The 22,244-nt window shown below is 43.7% G+C and overlaps 1 protein-coding gene across 3 annotated transcripts in view; it reads right to left on the reverse strand.

Annotated features, from left to right (window-relative positions):
- LOC115144146 (myosin-16-like) overlaps positions 1 to 20,149 on the reverse strand; it is a 49,700-nt gene extending 29,551 nt beyond the window's left edge. The window contains exons 1-6 of one of the 3 annotated variants that reach the window (XM_029684927.2): positions 19,914 to 20,149; positions 14,238 to 14,429; positions 7,103 to 7,330; positions 5,494 to 5,598; positions 4,637 to 4,723; positions 4,274 to 4,419 (exon numbers count right to left, since the gene is read on the reverse strand). In XM_029684927.2, the coding sequence (XP_029540787.1) occupies positions 4,274 to 4,419; positions 4,637 to 4,723; positions 5,494 to 5,598; positions 7,103 to 7,330; positions 14,238 to 14,429; positions 19,914 to 19,997 (842 nt within the window). In that variant the 5' untranslated portion in view covers positions 19,998 to 20,149. Of the gene's footprint in view, positions 1 to 4,273; positions 4,420 to 4,636; positions 4,724 to 5,493; positions 5,599 to 7,102; positions 7,331 to 8,262; positions 9,302 to 14,237; positions 14,430 to 19,913 lie in introns of those variants that run through there. The other 2 variants (XM_029684929.2, XM_029684928.2) reach the window with 2 other exon arrangements.
- Positions 20,150 to 22,244: the final 2,095 nt, after the last annotated feature.

Consider the following 22,244-nt stretch of genomic DNA (forward strand, 5'->3'; position numbering starts at 1 on the left):
TGTAGTTTTGCTATCTGTGCCAGGCTATAAATGAGACCGAGGACGTAACATCATGAACATATCTTTTCATACTCAATTTCTTTCATTCAGTAGGCCATTGCACAACAATTATCAGTAGGTCATGTGTAGAAAAGGCGTCAGTGTTGATCGCAAAGTTATTATATTATCCTCAATTTCTTAACTGTCGGCTAACGACTAATGTCAGCTGGATATATGGACATTTTTCAAGAGAGGCAATGCCAGCAGCTCTGCCGAAGGCCAATCCGGTGGGAAATGAAGATTTTACCAGTTCAAACAAATGAAACTTAAACTGATTAATCACCCATTAAGCCTCGAGTTATTGTAAATATGAGTTGAATAACAATACACGTCAAAACACAGCAGACAAGAATGAGGGAAAGAAGCTGGAGGCTGAGGGAGCATGTCGAAGGTTAGTGACTCAAAAAAGCCAGTAGATGTTTAAGCTTTCAGTTAAATTTATACAGCATGTGAAAGCATATGCCTTACTTTTGTTAGGCATAAATAAATGATTTTCATGACATCTTAAAATGGTCATGCAGAAAGAGAGGCTTCTGTGCAAGGCAGAGATCAACATGCGAGCTGTATAAGTGAGAGAGAGGGCAAGCATGCCCAGAGAGAGAGGGACAAGAAACAGATCCAGAGAAATGAAGTAGTCAAGCTGCTGCAGCAACTCCTTCCAGAAATTAGAGCAATTTTGGTGACAAAGACACTGGGCCCAGACAAGTGAAGCTGAATAACTACCCACACGAAAGTTTTGGTACACAGAAAAGGGCATTTCAGCACTGCTGGTTTGAGAAATACAATTGTGTAGAGTAAAGCTTTCTGCTTTCCATGTAGAGTTTTTGGCAAAACCATTTACATTTGATTATTTTGTCAGTAATGGCTGCAAAAATTGGAAAAAAATCTTTGTCCATCTTTGGTAAACACGAGCTGGCACAAACACACAGAGACAGTGTTGTGGCAGAGCAAAGCTACCAGGCAACTAGCAATCATGGGAACATTGCTCAGATTTGAACATCTGCCCATGTTAGTGATATTGCAGAGAGAAGGGAGTATCTGTTGCAGTCACCTCAATGTTAGGAAGACAGGGACTCTCTTTCCGTGCCAATGATGAATCCAGTGAAAGAACAAATAGAGGGAACTTTCTTGAATGTATGGAGCTTTTGAAGGAGTTTGACCCTTTCCTGCAAAGGTACAACACTCCATCAAATGTGACGTATCTCCAGAAACTCAGAATGACCTGATCGAATGCTGTGTTCAGGGATGGGCAGTCTGAACAGTTGGCTCTGTGTGTTAGGTATGTGACAGAGGGGACAGTTAAGGAGCCTTTACTAGCACTAGCAGAAATCAAGTCATTTGATGCCCAATCAAAAGCAAATGAGTTGCAACAGCAGCTCCAAATGACAGGGGTGGCAGGCCTAAAGTGCGTTGACCAATGATGGGGGTAGCAGGCCTAAAGTGCTTTGACCTATGATGGGGGTAGCAGGCCTAAAGTGTGTTGACCTATGATGGGGGTAGCAGGCCTAAAGTGCGTTGACCTATGATGGGGGTAGCAGGCCTAAAGTGTGTTGACCTATGATGGGGGTAGCAGGCCTAAAGTGCGTTGACCAATGATGGGGGTAGCAGGCCTAAAGTGCGTTGACCTATGATGGGGGTAGCAGGCCTAAAGTGTGTTGACCTATGATGGGGGTAGCAGGCCTGCACAGAATGAGTGCGTTGACCTATGATGGGGGTGAGGCCTGGACCTATGGTAGCAGGCCTAAAGTGCGTTGACCCATGATGGGGTAGCAGGCCTAAAGTGCACAGACCTATGATGGGGGTAGCAGGCCTAAAGTGCACAGACCTATGATGGGGGTAGCAGGCCTAAAGTGCACAGACCTATGATGGGTGTAGCAGGCCTAAAGTGCACAGACCTATGATGGGGGTAGCAGGCCTAAAGTGCACAGACCTATGATGGGGGTAGCAGGCCTAAAGTGTGACCACTAAAGACCTATGATGGGGGTAGCAGGCCTAAAGTAGGCCTAAAATGACCAATGGGGTGCACAGACCTAAATGATGGGGTAGGCAGGCCTAAAGTGCACAGACCTATGATGGGTAAAGTAGCAGGCCTAAAGTGCACAGACCTATGATGGGGTAGCAGGCCTAAAGTGCGTTGACCCCAGAGGCCCGTTGACCCATGATAGCAGGGGGTGAGCAGGCCTAAAGTGCACAGACCATGCACAGACCTATGATGGTAGAGGCCTAAAGTGCACAGACCTATGATGGGGGTAGCAGGCCTAAAGTGCGATGACCCATGATGGGGGTAGCAGGCCTAAAGTGCACAGACCTATGATGGTGCAGCTGTCATGAGTGGGTCCAAAGGAGGTGTGCAAGCACATTTCAGAGTGCTGCATCCGGAGGCAGTATATGTACATTGCTATGCTCATGAGCATAATTTGGTGTTGTGTCATACTTGCAGGGCTATTCCGGAGGCTGCTGAGTTTTTCAGTTTCTTGGAGAATGTGTATTCATTTTTCAATACATCCCTAGTTAACCACCACGAGTTCAAAGAAGCTCAGTCCAAACTTGGAATAGCATCAGCTGAACTTGAACAGCTCTCAAACACTCACTGGGCATGCCAGCTGCGGTCCATTAATGCAGTCGTGGACACTAACTGCTATTTGTGATTGTCTATCTACTATTGGATCCCCCATGGCTGTTGGTCTGAGAGCAACATCAGTCGTCCACCGTGTGTTTGCTACTGATGTTTCAGTCCCTTCTTTCTGTAACTGAGGGACGACAAGTTCCTCCAGAAAGAGACTGTAGACCTGGCAGAAGCTCGTTTCGGCAAACAAGCTGTATGTGACACACTGAAAGTCAAACGCACAGATGCATTTGTCACAGAACTTTATGACAGAACCAAAGCACTCTGTGAAATTCACAACATTCCAGAGGCAGATCCATCAAGAAAGCGCAAACAAAGGAAAATGGGAGATTTTGTGGTGGAGACCTCCTTGGGTTTAGGCACAGAATTGTCATGTTCCCAAACAATGACAACAGAGTTGTTGCTCCCCTGCTTGGACGGGATGGTTTGTGAGCTTGACCAGCGATTCTCGACTGTAGATGCAGGTCTGCTCAAAGGCATACAGGCATGCAGCCCCAACTCAAAAAGCTTCCTAGATACATCATGCTGAACTGAGTTTGCCAAGCACTACGGTAATTGATGTTAAAACACAAGAGATGTTGGTTGCCAGAAAATGTATTGCCTGGAAAAGAGAGGCTGGATGTCCTCCCAAAGATGTACTTGCTGTGCATAACCTCCTGGATGATGATGTGTTTCCTTCTCTGAAGGAAATCATTCAGGTTTCCCTCACAGTTCCTGTGAGCACCTGCTCCTGTGAAAGGTAATTTAGTGCACTGTGCCGGCTGTACTCCTGGTTGCGTAAGACAATGGGTCAGAAAAGGCTTGCAAGTCTTGCAGCCATGTCCATTGAGGGTGAAGTGCTTGGGTCACTAAAGCCACAATAGTGTCATTGACCAATTTGCAACCTTTAAAAATAGGAGGTACACTTTGATGCATCCAACCACAAAATAAGCATCAAAAGAGAGAAGCTGGAGGAGCAGTTCTGTAACAAAGGTTGTAATATTTGTTTGGGATCTTCCATGTGTCTGAATTATTGGGTTAATTTTGAGCAACAATTAACAAAAGGGTGAAACTTAAATTTAAAAAAATATATATATTGGTATAATATGACCTGCATGTCTACTCACTCACTCACTCACTCACTCACTCACTCACTCACTCACTCACTCACTCACTCTCACACAAAATAAAATCCCAAAAGTATTTTGGCTACATAGTACAGACATTTTTGTGCCTTTTGTTGGTGTTGGATGGATGGGGACAGAGTGGACGTTAATTTCTTAATTTGGATAGAATTTAAGTAAGTCATATTAGATCAGTGTCGAACACAAACTATCAGACAGGTATACTTTTAGCCAACCTTGACCAAAAATAACCTTATTTTAATAGATACTCTAAATACACATTGAGAAAAGACGTTTTGGGGGCTTTAACTCCTGGGGGAGTATGCCCAGACCCCCCTAAAATGGGCTTAGCCCCCCTATCTATGAATCTCTAGTGATGTCCCTGGTCTATAACCCACTTCTTGACTTGTAAACTGTTATTAAGCATCTATAACCGATTTAACTGAGTGCCTATAACTGGCTTATTGCGCTTATAACTGGTGTATGAAGCGTGTATATAATCTACTTCTTCATGAGTTCCTCCAGGCTGCTCCTCATCCTCTCCATCTCAGTGAGGCTCTCCAGAGTGGACCTGCTGTCTCCCTCCAGTTTCTTCCTGCCTTTCTCCAGCTCCCCACGCTGATGCCGCTCCTGCTCTAACAGGTACTCCAACTGAGTGAGAGTGAGAGTGAGAGCGAGAGAATAACAATATAAGTTTTAAAGGTTCTGGGCTTCAATGGAGGGGACAGCATAACCGTTCATCAGCATCCGAAAAACATCACAGAGGCGTAACGTTCTTTGATCATATGTTACAATGATACTGTACCAATACCATAAAGCTAGACACTACTGAAGTCAAATTTGGCGTATCTCCCCCAAATACACTTACATCTTCCGCCTGCACCTGTAACTTTGCCCTCTCTTTGGTCAGGAGGTTCACCTTCTCCTCCTCGCTCTGCAGATCCTCAATGGCTTGCTGCATACAGGGATGAAACAAAATGGCTGAGTCTGGCCCACAGATGTAGCTTAAATCTTTAATCCCCTATTGGGATTGCGTGCATCTGTCAGCCATACTGGATCTGAGGAGCCATGATGAGTTCATTTGGGTTGTTCAAGGGAATGCCAAGAGTGAGTCCTCTCTCTCCAACATCGATAACAGAAGACGGACACAAACTCATTGGGGCGACATGATGTATGTAACCCTACCATAACATCTGACCCTGTGACTGTATCCCTCATAACATTTTAGGAGCTTTGAGCCATTTCCATTCCCACTTCTCACACTACTTGAATTGCTAAACTGTAACTTCCAGACATCTTCCATCACATTGGACATGTATAATAAGCAGTCCGTTTACTGTGGGATAATGGCTCAGATTCTAAATGACTTTAACAGATTATATAGGATATCAAGCTGCTACTGTTGGTTACAGCATCTGGTATGCATTGCTGTACTGGGGTTCCTATAGCTGCAAGTATAGGGCATGATGGATGGAAGGAGAGAGGGAGAAAATCCACACAAGACACACACGCACACACATGCACATGCATACATGCTCTTTATAGTGAGAGTGATATGCATTTCTGCAAACCCTTTCATAATCTCCCTTCCTGTTAGACCCAGGGTCGACCTTTCACATTTCACCCCGACCTCACTTTATGACCCCTGGGGACAGTGTGTTCTCACCATTGGCTGAGCTCCACCAGGTGTTAGTACTGGGTGAGGAGAGGTCAGGAAGTTCTCACCTGGCTGAGCTCCACCAGGTGCTCTTTCTCCTTCTGAAGCTTTTGGACAGCTTCCTCTCTCTGGGACAGCTCCTCTGAAAGCTTCCTGACTGAGCTGTCTGAAAACTGGAGGATGAGGGGGAGAGAAAGAGGAAATTCAAATCATCTGATATCATAAAACCCATTGTATTTGTTACTTATCTTCCCCAGACATGTTGCTAAATAGAGAAAAATAATAAACCTTCGAAAATATCAAACGAGTATAAATCTGTCTGTACAAAGAACACCACAGTGCATGTTTTAATCTGGAAGTAATTTGACCCTTAGACAATGTGTTTTCTACTGATACAATAACCGTGATGAGGGTTTGGGAAAACAGTTGCATTAGTCAATGGCTTTGCAGCCAAACCATAAAACAATTATCCCTTCGATGACCAAACAGATTCCATTACTCTCAATCTGTTCTTCATGAACATCAAAGTGGAACATGCATGTAGCATTCTGGTCCCACTTTGGCCATCAGGTTCTAATGAACCAGGGGAACAGTTTGGGACTGTCAGGACTTTGAAATACAGATAAATAAATCAGAAGGAATGGAGGAGAGGGAAGTGATTTAGTTTAGAAGAAAGTGTTTATACCTCATTATAAACAGGGTAGTTTGGATGCTGATTGGCTAAAAGCCGTGGTATATCAGACGATATAGCACACCCCCTCGGGACTTATTGCTTAATTATGTATACCTTTTATATGAAGTTGCAAGTGTTGCACATATTTTATGACAAATACCATAGAAATGTTAAAAGTGTACAATAAAAATGTTGTGCAACTCAATCCCAATAGCCTGCATTCCTTGTAGCTTATTTCATTTTACTTTGATAAAAAAAAACACCCATATCTATAGTACTACAACTGTTATGACATCAAGACCCACCACTTACTAGGTGTGAAAGCACAGTGCCAATAGCACCACCATGCAGGTCTAGTCTTGTAGATCCCAGTGTACTGCATCCATATTGAAACAACCTTGTTTTCTACTGTACATGTCAGGAAACCCACATGAGCCAACAAAAGATTCACATAGTTCAAGGATTTGACACCATTATTCTTTGTTTCTCAAAAAACCCTCTCATGCCAAATACACTCGGAGCACCATATTGATTGCCTAGGTAAAACGGACTAATTTGACAAAGTCAAAGGAATTCATCTCTCTCCCATCATAGACAACCGATGCTGTGAGTACAGTGCATTCTATGAAGCATTCCTGAGTAAAGATACCATCTAAATCCTTCCATAAACCTCAATGAAATAGCTAAAGCTCTGAGGGGGTTGTAACAGTATATGTTAACACCCCCTCTATTTACCTCTGTCTGTACATGTAGTAGTCACACTAGTTTAACATTTAGATATTTACAATATAACCACTCTCCAGGGACTATTCAAGTGATAAAAAGGAGGGCAGAAAAAGCATAAAATTCAATACTGAAAGCCAGAGGAAAACAGATGAAGCAGAGAGGTAAAGTAGTCCCAAATCAAGGACGTTCTCTTGTTTAAATAATATCTCTCTCTGCTCCGGTTTAGTGCATTCGGTGCTAAGCCATAGAGAATGCATAAGGAGTCGGTTGTAGCCTACCTGTTTGTCTCTCTCGGTGGCAGTCAGAGCACTCTCCAGTTCCTCCAGGTCTCGTCTGAGGCTGCTGTTCTCTGCCTCCAGCCTCTCTCTGTGGTGGGCCAGCTGGGTCGAGCACGCCTCCTCCTCCTCCAGGCGCTCAGATAGGCCAGACAGCTGCAGCTCCAGCCCACGCTGGGCCTTCTCCAGCTGGGCACAACGGTGATCTGACGCCTGGGCACACTCCTGCTCCTGAAGAGGTGGAGAAGAAGACAGGGATGAAGCACAGAGGGTCAGGAGGTGAGTATGGGAGGAGGAGATTGAGCATGAACAGGAGGAGAGAGGCCTCAGGGTTGAGGGGTGAAACGGTGAGACAACGTAAAAGTGGTGGAATGTGAAGGTAAATAAGAGAGAGGACAGTAGGGTAAATTATTTAGCTTACATAGAGAGACAATCATATCCCAGACACACAGATGTAAAACCAGCAGAATGCCTTGCATTGTACTCCAAGTAGCGAGATATTTATCCTCCCTTTCCCAAACCTCTCTCCAATATATAGTGGGAAACCATCCTCTCAGTGACGCGTCGAGAGAAAGAAAAACACTGACTTGATAAGCCAAAACAATAACACAAACAGCTGTCCCGAACAGGACAGATTTAAAAGTCTGTCTTATTTGGCGCCTGGTTGAGTGTGTCAGCTATTTTCTAATGTACCAGTCATCATGGTCAAGGCATTTGGAATGAGGCTGAACTGCATACCCAAATATGTGTCCATTTGCAAATGTATCATTGACCACATGTTCCATCTGAATATGTTTATATAAATGTGTTTGTGCTGTGCTCTTTCTTCATAATCTCTACTTTATCTACCCAGCTAGTGAGTTATGTCAAAAAAATGTATTTTCCAAAACATAATTGGCACTCTCTTTTCCCAACCCTCAATACAGATTATCCAAAAGGTTGGCTGGTGTGTTAAGATAAATCACGGTCTCAAAATTACCAGATAATGTGAAGATACTGTAAAAACAAGTTAACAGTACAGACACACATGTACAGACATACATGTAAACACATCAATTCACTCACTCACACTCACTCACTCACTCACTCACTCACTCACTCACTCACCTCACTCACTCACTCACTCACTCACTCACTCCAACCCAACACACCAGTATACCCACAATAGTCAGTCTCTGTTCCAATGCAGTACTAAAGCTATCCCAGTCCAGTTCCTCTGGTTCAGGATCCACCGGCAGCCCGTTGGTTTCTTCCGAGTCAGAGGGGGAGTGGCCACGTCCCTGGCCCCGCTCCACAGACATCACCTTAACCCGACGCCTGTCAATCAACCTGTCAATTGACCTGTCAACACTCTCTACCTACCGCAACTCAACAGTAACCTAACACCCTTACACAGTCCCTGTACTGCACCTGTATCAACTGCACCTCCTTAATAGGCCAGGTAGACTTATAGGTTGTAAATAAAGTTCCATGTAACACCTCTACCCTCTGCTTTTCTCTCCCTGTGATTGGTTAGCGGAGGTTCAGGAGGGTTCACTGTAGAAGAGAAGGTACTAATTCAAGGTTTGGTCACCACGGTAACTCCACTCAGCACGCTGCGAACAGTCAGTCTCCTTTCTCTCTCCCTATAGCCCACTGTTTAGCGCCGCACACCTGCAGCGGTATGCCCTTAATCTCTTTTTTTCTCTCTTTCTCTGTCTCTCTCTATCAATCTCTCTTTCTTTCTCTCTCGCTTTCTCTCTCTACTATTTGTTCGGTTGCTTTCTCTTTTTTTCCTGCTCAATCAAATACTTTTCTCCTCTTTAATTTCAGTCTGTTGGTACTTGCTACTGTAATCCACACATTCCTCCTCTGCTCTCCTCAATTCTTTCTTCGCTTACAGTCCCCCAGAGTAGAAAACAGAAGCCCACTTCTCTGTGTCCAGTCCTCCACTACTGTACTGCTCTCACACCGCAACAACAGCCTCTCCTCCTTTCCTCCCCCTCTTCTCCTTCGCTCCCTTCACCTCACCCCTCCTGAAACAGGTGTCCCTCTCTCCCTAGTGGCAGAGGATCCAAAGGATTCCTGGAGGGACTGTAGGAAGGTGTAGGATGGCAAGTCATGTGAATGGCTCTAAGTTATCCTCTTCAGTCTGTTGGTAACACAAACCTTACACTATCAAAGCAGTCAACTAAACAACACAAAGAGACGAAAACAAGGGCAGTGTCGCAAGTACGACTTTTTTTCTCTCTCTTCTCTCTCTCTGTTCAAATTAACAGCATAAAGACCTTATGTGCCCACCACGCCCACATAGTTTCAACAATGCCAGGGCATTCATCTAGACAGGGACACAAAGGCCATATTGTGCCTTAGGTTCAAGTGCAGCGGATTTTCTTGAATGAACCAGCAGACGAAGTGTAGAGACTAGGCTAGACTAAGCATACCCACTGGGCACAGACGTCAATTCAACGTCTATTCCACGCTGGTTCAACGTAATTTCATTGAAATTACATGAAAACAACGTTTATTCAACCGGTGTGTCCCCAGTGGGTACTCTCTATCTGTAATGCTGTACCGAAGATAAGTGATTTTACATCAGTGCTTCATTAAAAACCTCTCTAGGGTAGGCTGGACGTTAGCGTCCCACCTGGCCAACATCCAGTGAGATTGCAGAACACCAAATTCAAATACAGAAATACTTATTATAAAATACCGTACAATTACTTGAGAACATCGCCCATTAGACAAATCATTACAAACAGTAATCAGCCAAGTAGAAGAGTTACACAAGTCAGAAATAGAGAGAGAATTAATCACTTACCTTTGATGATCTTCATATGTTTGCCATTCATTTATTCAATACATTTTCCTTATATTCGATAAAGTCTCTCTTTATATCCAGAAACCTCAGTTTTGTTCGCGGTTTTCTTCAGTAATCCACAGGCTCAAACGCAGTCACAACAGGCAGAACAAAAAAAATCCAAATTGTATCCGTAAAGTTCATAGAAACATGTCAAACGATGCTTATATTCAATCCTCAGGCTGTTTTTAGCCTAAATAATCGATCATATTTGAACCGGACAATAACGTTGCCAATATAAAAGGTAAACAAGAAAGGCGCACTCTCGGTCACGCGCATGAAAAAGCTCGACGCGGCAGAGTCCACTCATTCAGACTGCTCTTACTCCCTCATTTTTCAGAATACAAGCCTGAAACCATTTCTAAAGACTGTTGACATCTAGTGGAAGGCATATGAACTGCAATTTGAGTCCTAAGTCAATGGATACTGTAATGGCACTGAATAGAAAACTACAAAAAGAAAAAAATCCTACTTCCTGAATGGATTTTCCCGGTTTTCGCCTGCCAAATCAGTTCTGTTATACTCACAGACACTATTTTAACAGTTTTGGACATTTTTGTGTTTTCTATCCAAATCTACCAATTATATGCATATCCTATCTTCTGGGCCTGAGTAGAAGGCAGTTTAATTTGGGCACGCTTTTCATCCAAAATTCCAAATGCTGCCCCCTACCCCAGAGAAGTTAAGTAGTTAGTATTGAGGGTTATCGTAAAACAAACTAACCAGGTGAAACTGAAAGCATTCTTGTTATGGTTTTGAATGAACATCCCTTCTTAACAGGACAGAAGCTTTTAAAGTAGAAGCTGATACTTGACCACCACATGAGCATGAGTTATGTAGACTGTGACAGACCAAGACAAACCGTTTACTGCATTGATCATTTTTGAACAGAGGGTTTGAAGGTTACTATGAAAGAATCGTTTGGCACCAAAAACCAAACCTCATAAATAACCCTTCTGAATTTCTCAAAAACTAAAGCCTGCAGTGAATCTTAAAAACTTGACCACTGACTGAGCGTAAACAATGTGAGGGAGGGCAAGTATGCTACAAATGCCTCATCCAACCATGGCAAGCTTCCATCCATCTGCAGAAAAAAACACTGAAACAAAACATCTTCTCAAAGATTCCTGAATTTTCAACATTATGTTAAGAGTTCTGCTGTGGACAGAACAGAGGAACCCATTCATGTCTGCATAAACGCCTGCAGTAACACCCATATGAACTACACAGACCAGAGACACTCAGCATGCCCAGACAATGTTCAAGCACCACTCACATCCAACACTAACACTGATCTTTTGTAGCAGATAACATGCGTGCCAAGTATGGATATGCATTCAGATGGATTTAGGTTGAAGGAATCTGAGGGATTCTCTTCTGTCAGAGGAAGACACGTGTGTGTCATCAATGACTGTCATTTGATTCTTCTGACCAAGCAACTGCTATTCCATTTCACATCATGGTTCTGAAGTTAGTTGTTTAAAAGTTGTAGTACAGCTTCTATGAACTGACGCTAATGTAATATTATGTTGCACTCTGCATTTCATTCAACTTTTGGTTGGAGTGATAGTATTATCTTCCATATAGGCAAGGCTATAAGACTAAGCTACAGTAAGGAACTCACAGGTGCAGAAGTATACTAAGGACACAGAAGCCATTATGAAAGCTTTCTGGAAAGCCCCATATGGATGTGGAAGATTATGAAGGTAAAGTTTATGTCCCTAGACAGGATAATATCCAGCTATTTCAAACAGCTTCCTTGCCAAACTGCATCATTCTTCCCCCTCCAGAGAGAGAGAGAGAAGACTAGAGAGATCTATGTCTATTAGATTACAGGAAAATCGGAATCTAACCACATTAGATAGTGAGTGGCTGCTGCCTTCCAGGGTTTCTACGGCAGAATAGAGAGTTGAAATTGAAGAGGTGGAAAGTTCAACCAACAGCCTCTGGTTGTTTTCACAATCAAACACTGCTGACATGAAATTGGATTATTAAAAAATATATAAAAAAAGCATATCCAAACACTCACATATCTGATCCCTTGGGCACCACCTTGGCTGGATACCTCTAAGAAAACCCTGTCTTACTCGCTCATCTTTCTCTCTTTTTCAACCTCTCTTCTGCCTGTCTCCCTCCCTCCCTCACTGTCACTCTCCACACAGTTGAAAACAGTCCAGACCCTCTTTATTACTCTCCTTCTCTTTCTCTACCCACTCCAACACACATTTGCAGTCCTTTCCTTGGGCCCCAGTACCTCTAAAACCATCCCAGACCCTCTGTACCCTCTCCTTCACACTCTCTCTCACACACACACACACACACACACACACACACACACACACACACACACACACACACACACACACACACACACACACACACACACACACACACACACACAGTACCTCTAAAACCATCCCAGACCCTCTGTACCCTCTCCTTCACACACATACACACACACACACACACACACACACACACACACACACACACACACACACACACACACACACACTACATCTAAACCAGTCCAGACAGTGCGGAGACTACTGTTACTAGGGCATCTGGATAGCTCTGGAAAACTACTCCACATTTATTTACCATTAGCCGTAATTGAGGGGTAAACCGAGCACTTTTCTCTGTTTATGTATCTTTGTCCTGACAAAGCTTGAAGCACTACCATTTCATTTGGCTAACTTTTACTGGGGGAGCTAAATGAGATTTTTTTGTTGTCTAATGTTCCCATACATTGTTGCCTATAGAATTGAAACAGAGACACTATGTTAACTAATGAGAAAGATAATGCATGATGTAAAAAAGAACACACACAAACACACTTGCACGCACGCACACACACTAAGAAGAAGGAATACATAATTTCCTGATGACAGAGAAAGCTGGGAGGTGGTGTCCCTCTGAGCCCCCCCAGAACTCCGACCAGCTCCGACATCAGAAAACTACGGGATAATGAAGAAAGGGACAAACTTCCCTCGAAAACTGGGAAGTGCTCCTTAAGCAGGAGAAGTCGATGCTTTTAAAGGGAAATCCAAAATAACCTGCGTGTGAACGGTCAGCCATGAGGCAAAAGTTACGACTTCAAGATTCCAAATTACACTTCAATATGTCAAATTCAGACGGTGATAAAATGTGTGTGAAGAGAGCTGCAGTTTAACTCCACAAAGTGTTCTGTTGGAGCAGGCTGAAGGGCGGCCTGACGGGTCTGCTAAGGAAATCAGCACCAGTAATGGCCAGATCCCCTGGGCTGGATTGGAGCTTTCTTTGAAACCACTGGCAATACCACCAAATACACTCTCTCCCTCTCTCTCCTTTCCACTCACACTAAATAATTTGGTGGGTCTTGTCTTTTCTACAACTTCTCCAGCCTGGTCCCAGATCAGTATGTGCTTTAGCCAACATATCTAACTGTTGTTATAATGACAGATCTGTACTTATCTGGGACGAGGCTACAACTTCTCCTCTTGCAAGTCAGAACCAGAACAGCCGCAGTAGGCTAATACGTGTAAGGCTAAGTAAGTGCCAACTTGTCTGTCTGCTGCCTTCTTGACACAGATCTCTCTTGATGAACAGTTTTTTAATCTCATCTGGATCACCTGGATGAATAACTCAAAAAGTGATAGCTTATCCTATCATTCTGCCACCCTTCTTTTCAATGGAAGGGAGCATGTCTATCAGACAGTTCTCCGAGCAGTTAACCACTCAATCACTGTACTGCCTGAGGCCACAGAGCTGTACAACGCCTGTTATTGGCTCTGAGAGAATCACAATAAAAACGCACAACATCTCTATCTTCTCTCTACAGTAAAACAATGTGCTGGAATAAAAACTGACACCGAGAGAAAGTATCATTACAACAAGCTGGTACTGTCTGGCTCTTTCTTTCTCCCTCTTTCCACCCCCCCCCCCCCCCTCTCTCTTTCTCCAGAGACGTATCATTATATAGTGAGTACTATTCGCTGGCGGTTGAAGTAATAACTACGTTCAGAATCCCTTATCATGCACAAATTTGCCCTTGCAGACACATCCCATCCATGCCATTTGTCACGTGACGAAGCTCAATGGAAACCAGATCGACTAACAACACAATGAACGACTGTCAACGTCACAAAAAGTTGTGTACACAACACATGGCAAAGAGAGAGAAACCAAGGGAAGGAGAGAGAGAAACAGATGGACAGAGATGCAGACAAAGAGAGAGAGGGAGAAAGGACAACAGACAGAGAATTGGGTGATGGTAAGGGGGACTTAGAGAAAACAGACGTTTAGTAAATGGAGACTTACAGCTCTGTATTTAGTGGCCACCTCATTCTTGTCCTTCCCGAGTTGTGTGTTCTGTTCCTCCAACTCTTGGACCCTGGCTAGCAGACGGTCGCTCTGCTCTATAGCCCTCCTCAGCTCCTCTCTCTCCCTCATCCCTGCCTCCTGGGTCTGAGTCTGAGCTTGAGTACACTGCTGCAGCGACAGAGACCCAACCTGCAGCAATACACACACAGACAACGCTCCTTTAGCTGGCTGGCTGGCTCTCGCTGCTGTCTGGAGTCTGGACTGCTCCCCCATCCTACACACACACACACACACACACACACCTCTCTCTCTCTCCAGATGGGGCCTTCTCCTGGCCCACTCTCTTTAAAACAATATAAAATGTCCTCCTGTGGGCTGCGGCTGCTGCTCCCCTGCTGAACCAAAGACCTCTGGACTCAGAAAGGAAAGCAAATACCTCAATACTGCTGCTGCTGCTGCTGTCGTCGCAGTGTCATCTAACAGCTCTGATATTGACAGGTGAGAAAGAGGAGAGAGCTGGGCTTATGGAAACGTACACAGAGCTATAGTGTGCGGAGAGAGATAACATCTGTTCATGTTATCATACTTTAACATGTACGTGGAGGAGAATCCATCAGAATAGAGCACAGTGATTCTCAAATCGTAGCTAGATCCGTCAGACATTTACACGAACACCTGATTCTGTTGTCTGTCAATGAATCAATTGATATCGTCCCAGAGGGAATTTTACTGTAATTCTCTGGAAACCCTTCCAGACCATTCCATATATTGTCCTATACAATATCTCCCGCTGTTCCTGTCACTGTAGGAGTTTCATCCTCACGTACAGTACAGTGCATTCCAGGAAGTGAGCTGTACCTGGCACGCAAGGGTCAGAGGTTAGAGGTCAGACAGCTGGTGAGCTGCTTAGTGGAGACAGATGGAGATGACAGAATGGTAATAATATCTTTACATGTTTACCAAGTACCAGCCCTTTCTTTGTCCATGCGTCTCTCTCATCAGCACCATACAGCCTCTGACTGTAACACATCCCCTACACCAGTCCATGGGTTTTCTTTAGCTAAACAGTCCTCTATCAAAGGTTGAGCCCCCTGACAAGTTATCACAAACAGACAATAACACTCTCAGTGGAATGCAGCCTGCCATGAGAAAATTGGGCCTGCTTCTCTAAATCAAATGTGTTTTCTTTCAAATACTTTAGGTGCACTTGATTGAGCTTGGCAACTTGCCCAGAACAACAGAGCCAATGGAATTGTCCCAAAAGTGCACATCAGGCCACCTGGCACACCAGACAATTAAGCTAAATCAAGTTATTGAAAGAAAACAAATAGTATTTTGACCTGCAGGTCTGAGTCCCTGAAACGTTCCAAAGGGAATCGAGGTGAATCGGAGGGAACAACCAGAGGTTTAGGAACTAGCTCTCTCAGTCCAGTGTATAGTCAGCTCAAGTGCCCTCTCCGCTAGAGAGTCTTACAGCCAACCGACGTACAGTGGCAGAGAAGGCGTAGTACCCTCTCCGCTAGAGAGTCTTACAGCCAACCGACGTACAGTGGCAGAGAAGGCGTAGTGCCCTCTCCGCTAGAGAGTCTTACAGCCAACCGACGTACAGTGGCAGAGAAGGCGTAGTACCCTCTCCGCTAGAGAGTCTTACAGCCAACCGACGTACAGTGGCAGAGAAGGCGTAGTGCCCTCTCCGCTAGAGAGTCTTACAGCCAACCGAAGTACAGTGGAAGAGAAGGCGTAGTGCCCTCTCCGCTAGAGAGTCTTACAGCCAACCGAAGTACAGTGGCAGAGAAGGCGTAGTGCCCTCTCCGCTAGAGAGTCTTACAGCCAACCGACGTACAGTGGCAGAGAAGGCGTAGTGCCCTTTCCGCTAGAGAGTCTTACAGCCAACCGAAGTACAGTGGCAGAGAAGGCGTAGTGCCCTCTCCGCTAGAGAGTCTTACAGCCAACCGGCGTACAGTGGCAGAGAAGGCGTAGTGCGGTCACCAGGTTCGCCGTCTCATTCATTTGCACTGCTCAGGGAAGGGAAAATGCCACTCTTGGAGGACGGTAAATGCATGCAGGCTTTTGTTCAAATACAACGCTAATACATGTGATTTAAAGTCATCTGATATACTGTCAAACTAAAGGCTAGATGGGTTATTTGAATCAGATGTGCTGGGTGCACACACTGCAGCCCACTGTTTAAAGTGCATATTAGCGCAGTGGTCTAAGGCACTGCATCTCAGTGCAAGAGGCGTCACTACAGCCCCTGGTTTGAATCACATCCGGTTGTGATTGGGGGTCCCATAGGGCGGCGCACAACTGGCCCAGCATTGTCCGGGTTTGTCCGGTGTAGGCCGTCATTGTCAATGAGAATTTGTTCTTAACTGACTTGCCTAGTTAAATAAAAAATGTATTGTACTGGTGACTGAACCAGCCTAAAACTGTGTCTCAAATGCCACCCCAAAAGTAGTGCACTAGGGAATAGGGTGCCACTTGGGATGTACATCATGCCTGATATTGTATTTGTGTGATAAACTAAGCCAGACGATCAATGCGTTCTCGTGTATACTTGATCTCTGGAACACCACTTCATATGAAGGTACAGAAACGTCCATATTTGAAGTATTCTACATGGCACTGAAGTGCACTTGGCATGTAACCTTGGCCTACATGCTGTCCAGAACAATGAGAAGTCTCGCAGCAATCATTTAGACTTTTACTGTGCACCAGGGCAAATCAATTTTCTCTTATTTTCTCTCTTTAGCTAACAAGAATCTACAAGCAATTCTGGCTCGAGTACAAAAGCATAAATTTGTAGTTTCCTTGTGTGGAAAAACAGATGTGAACAAATTTTCCACAGCTCGATCTAAAGAAGTTTGAAAAGGAAAGCTGTGTAAAATACACACACACACACACACACACACACACACACACACAGAGCAATAGAAAACCTGTCGCAGCTTGAGCCAAGGTATCTGTGTCACTGGAAAAGAGCTGTCATTAGCCCAACTCTAACCCTAACCTCAACAAAGGGTTTACCTCTTCAAACTCATGTACAGTTTGTCAACTAACAATGACAGGGAAACATTAAGTGTCTGTGGGCATTTGCCTTGTTATCCAAATATGATTTAAGATGTGTGTTTTTAACCAACATTGAGGATATACACACTGAGACACACCTGAACTTCCCTCGGCTACAGTCAGGTGAATAGGCCGTATTTTACTTGTCAGGGCTGGATTTATCGTCGCACTTAACATCCTTCTGCACATTAGCTCCATAGCCCTCAGTACTGCTAAGCACGGGGAAGATATTTAAAGTGACACATCAATGGTTCACCTTTCACATAATCATAGTGCTAAGCTATATAAGCATTGGGTATTGTCTGTGTGAATAAGGCAGCTAACCCTGATGAACCTCTGTCTTTGTTAATGTACATCCCCTTCTGCTTGATGAATGGGACTTATTGTGGAGCAGAGCGTTTGTGTTTTGACTTCAGGAGGGAGGATGTTTGTCCAATCAGAAAACGTCGAAACACATATACAGGAGCATGCATGCACACACATAGGCACGCAGGCACACACACCTACATTTATGCGATTCGTGCACATTGTTATTTTTCAGTGAACTGATCTTTCCATTTTATCTAGATCTGTAAATAGGCCTAACAAAGAAAGAGAAAGGGAGAATCCAGAAGATACCTTTATTTTTCTCTCCCTCTCTGAACTTCACACTCGCTTTTTTCAAGGACAGAGTGGCAGATCCCCAAGTAAAGTCCCTCTTATTAACACCGTTTCTGCACTGTTAGTCATTTTATCAGTAACTTATTGTATCAATCAACAGTATGATAAAAGTGTTTGGCCAGTAACCGAAAGGTTGCTGGTTCAAATCCCAGAGCTGGCAAGGTGGGAAAATCTGCTGTTCTGCTCTTGAGCAAGGCAGTTGACTGCTCCCCGGACGTGGATTAAGGCAGCCCCCTGCACCTCTCTGATTCAGGGAGGTTGGGTTAAATGCGGAAGACACATTTCGGTTGAATGCATTGTTGTCCAACTGTAGGAACAATTGTAGTACTGGGAAACCAATGATATCTCAACTCCAAGATACTGCAAAGCCCTTAAATGCCCGGAATGTACAGTACTTTCACTGCATTAACCTGAGGGTATCTGTACTGTACCACCCACTGGTTTCTCATCAGTCTGTGTAAAATAATACTAAGCCCTACAATCTTAATCTACACGGTTTCACTTCATATTAAGAAGGTTGTGATGATTTTAAGCAAGAACTATTAACATAACTCTGACCCACTACAACACATATAAAGCTAGGCTATTTCCTTAAACACACACAGTACTACTCTAAACAATGCCAGGTGGTTGAACTGCAGCCCAGCCCAATCTGAAGCAGATTGGTCTGGCCTCTACCTGAACTCCAGTAGGTCCAGGTCATGGAGGTACGCACACAGACTCTTTGATCACCAGACCACTACACATGCAGGCCTACATCTACAGGTGCTGCGTTTGATCTCTGGGTGCATGTACTGCTATTGGATTGCAATTAGATCAATGCCATGATTGTTTTCATATGATTCGATTTCATAAGCCAAGACCCGAGAGAGAATATCTTCAGTACAGCTGTTTTGGGATGCTGAGGAATTCCAACACAGAAACATAGAGCGACATCAGTCAAGCTAGAGCTCCTGGTGATTTAATAACATGCCGCATTCATGAAACACACCCATTATCATCTGAAAAATCAAAACACTGTAAAAGAACTCTACCTTTCAATTAGTTTATTTCATTACAAGGTGTCTGGTATGTGTACACTATACTGTACCATACCTGACCCATACACACTGTGCTGTAATGTCTTGACCCATAATAAACAGTATTATCAAGGTGCGAAAATCACACTGCTTTTGATGACTTCAAAAGCTGTGTGTGTGTGTGTGTGTGTGTGTGTGTGTGTGTGTGTGTGTGTGTGTGTGTGTGTGTGAGAGAGAGAGATCCCACATGGTCTGCAATGGAGAGAGACAGGCTGATGTCACAGGCTCGTTGATCATACAGAGATATCATCCATCTCAGATCTGACTCACACACTGCTGTACCATCCAATCTGAAGTAGCACTCACTCTCAGTATAACTAAACACGCAAGCCTGACGGAAATCTCTAATATATTACATATTTCAGAGAACTTTGAGACCAATATTGATTTTCAACAATTCAACCAAACTATCCCCTGAAAATGCTTCCTGTTTCCTCAACACAAGACCCCATGTCTTCTGCCTGGCTGATTGACAGTCTGTTTGCATTCCTTTGCTGCATCGGTGTGAGTCTCTCCAGACAGACAACATTATCACTGTCTGTCAAAGCCATAAACACTCTCTCAAGGTTAACTAACCACTAGGGAAGACTGTTACTCTTCCCTGCTGAAGAGGCAGCAAGTAAAACAACAAATTCCTCCTCTCATTCAGTCACTGATGTATAAGTTCACTCACTCCCTCCCCCTGCAGGAAGAGTAGAGACCAACACTAGACCCCCTAACTCAGGGGGTAGGCCTCCTGCAGAACAGAGGAGGGGCTGTAACCAATTTAACAAGCATGGAGAGAGAGAGAGAGAGAGAGAGAGAGAGAGACAGAAACAGACACAGAGAAGTGGATCCAAAGAGAAGGAGGAGAGGTGGTTCTTACGTGTGCCAGTGGCTTGCTGTGGATGGCGATGATGGGTTTGTACTGACGGAAGTCTGTCTGGATGACACACACTCTCTTCTCCATCCTCACATCTCTGTCTGGGAGCTACACCCCATCCTGTCTTCACCCACCGGCCTCTGGGGAGCAAGTGTGTGTGCTCGCCGGTGCTCTGGGGAGTGTGTGTGTGTGTATATGTGTGCTCACTGCAGCCCTGCTACCTGACCCTGAGAAGAACAGATCTGTCTGGAGAAAGGGAGGGAGAGAGAGAGGAGGGATCTGACGTGCAAAAAGAAAACAGAAACGAGCTTCAACATTCCCCCCAAACACCTCCCTCCCTTCCTCCCCTTCTCCTCCCTCCACACCCTCTTTAAAGCTCCACCACCCACTGACAGGGGCACAACACACAGAGACCGTCTGCCCCCACCTCCCCTCCCCGGAGGAAAGCTCTATGTTAACCCCCGATACACTGCACCACTAAGGTGAAAATTCACAGAAAGGGGATTCAGTGAGCCTGAACCTGCTAAAAAGATAAAACCTTCTTTATTTGTTTGCTTCTATTCAGTGTACCGTGTCAGTGTAATTAGTCAAAAGGTAATGACAGCAATGTTTTCTGTAACAGAGCTCACTACTTTGAGTACTCTGTAATTCTGAGCAAAGTACTCAGTGCAGCCAAACTGAAAATGCTGAGGCAGAATTCCCTTAATCCTCCGTGAAATCGAAATACCTGCGGATTTTCATTATAATCAAACCAAACACTGACAGAAAAACATGTTTTATTATAGCTTTACTGATCAAACACACAGGAAATATTGTACATGTATTAGAAAAGTAAAACATTGAGTAGCTACACTACTAATAAATAGTTGATTAACCCTTTGACTGTCACAGCAAGAAATAATTATCAGAACAATTCTTGTTCTGCAAAATATGTGTATTTAGCCTCAATATAAGATATAAATTAATAATGTTTGCTTGCAGCCGGTTGAGTTGCCCAATTAGAGTAAACAAATTTTGTATTGGAATTTGCAGACCTTTTTAACTCATCTAAAAAATTATACATTAATTTACATTATGTCTGCTTCATTTACTTATAATGGAAGATAGGCCTAGTTAAATGAGGACTGATATCAAATATTAATCAAATATGAACATTTGCGTCAAAATATGAATACCAGTAAAATTACATCTACAGAATATTGTGAAACATATTGAAGATAACAGGCAGACAGTAGATAATGAAATGAATTTAAAGGATTTTTGTATTTGCACAGACAAAAAATTCCCATAACAATACTGTTCTGTTGTCCATTATCACTAACAATGACTTAATAGCATTCCTTTAATGGGTACCTCAACTGCTTGGTAAAAGCATATTTTTCAAGAGTTCTTAAATGTCTAAAACAACATAGTAGTAATTTAATCATTCTTAAATTATGTTTTTAGGGGTCAACAACTTTTCACAACCTTGTCATTTCCCATTTTATACACAATTAGTAAAACAATGTGTGGTAAATTAGGTTTGGGTTTTGCTCACATTCACTTCCTGGCTTTCAACCATCATTGAATGGGTGTTACAGAAAATATAGGAGACTGATAATGAAAACCACATGATCATTTTACTAAATGGCATTGGTTGAGATGGTAAAATATGCCAAACAAAATTAATGTTTTATTTCATTTAAAATTGGTTGTCAAAATTAGTTGAGCTGCCTGTTGAAGGGTTAACGTTTATTACTTGAAAGCTACTCTAAAGCGTTACCAACATCCATCGGTATTTCCCCACATTCATCCGATCTGTCTGTAGTCATTAAATTCTCTCTATACAAACACTTCCTACAGTACCTGACATAACCTGTCCTTTCCAGGTTAAGCTCTTTAGAACTCACATCTGACAGGACTTTTCTCCTGCAGACAACATCCCAACATCTCTACAGGCAGGGAAAGAGATAGGGATGCCGTGCGTGACATTACATGTTTACTTCGTAGGTGGAAGAAATGACAGGGAGGATGATTGGTTTGTTTCATCTTGGGGCATGCAGAGGACAGGTCATTTAACTTTTTAATCACCATGACAGTCGAAGATATTAATTTCCCCAGCATTATCTGACAAAGAAGATCGCATGACAGTACATTTCAGAGTTTTCCACAGGCACCAGGTTGAAGCAGATGGAGTTGAAGAATTTGACCTCAGTGGGGAGTACCACTCTGGACGTCAAGTTCAGTTTACTGTACCATTTTACCTGGATGACTTTGTTAAAAAATCAAGGCTTTTTCTGCACAAGGTCAAACTATACCAACATTCCTGTTATGAAAACCTCTGAGACACCATTC

The sequence above is a fragment of the Oncorhynchus nerka genome, linkage group LG16 (assembly GCF_034236695.1).
Source record: "Oncorhynchus nerka isolate Pitt River linkage group LG16, Oner_Uvic_2.0, whole genome shotgun sequence".
Classification (NCBI taxonomy): Eukaryota; Metazoa; Chordata; class Actinopteri; order Salmoniformes; family Salmonidae; genus Oncorhynchus; species Oncorhynchus nerka.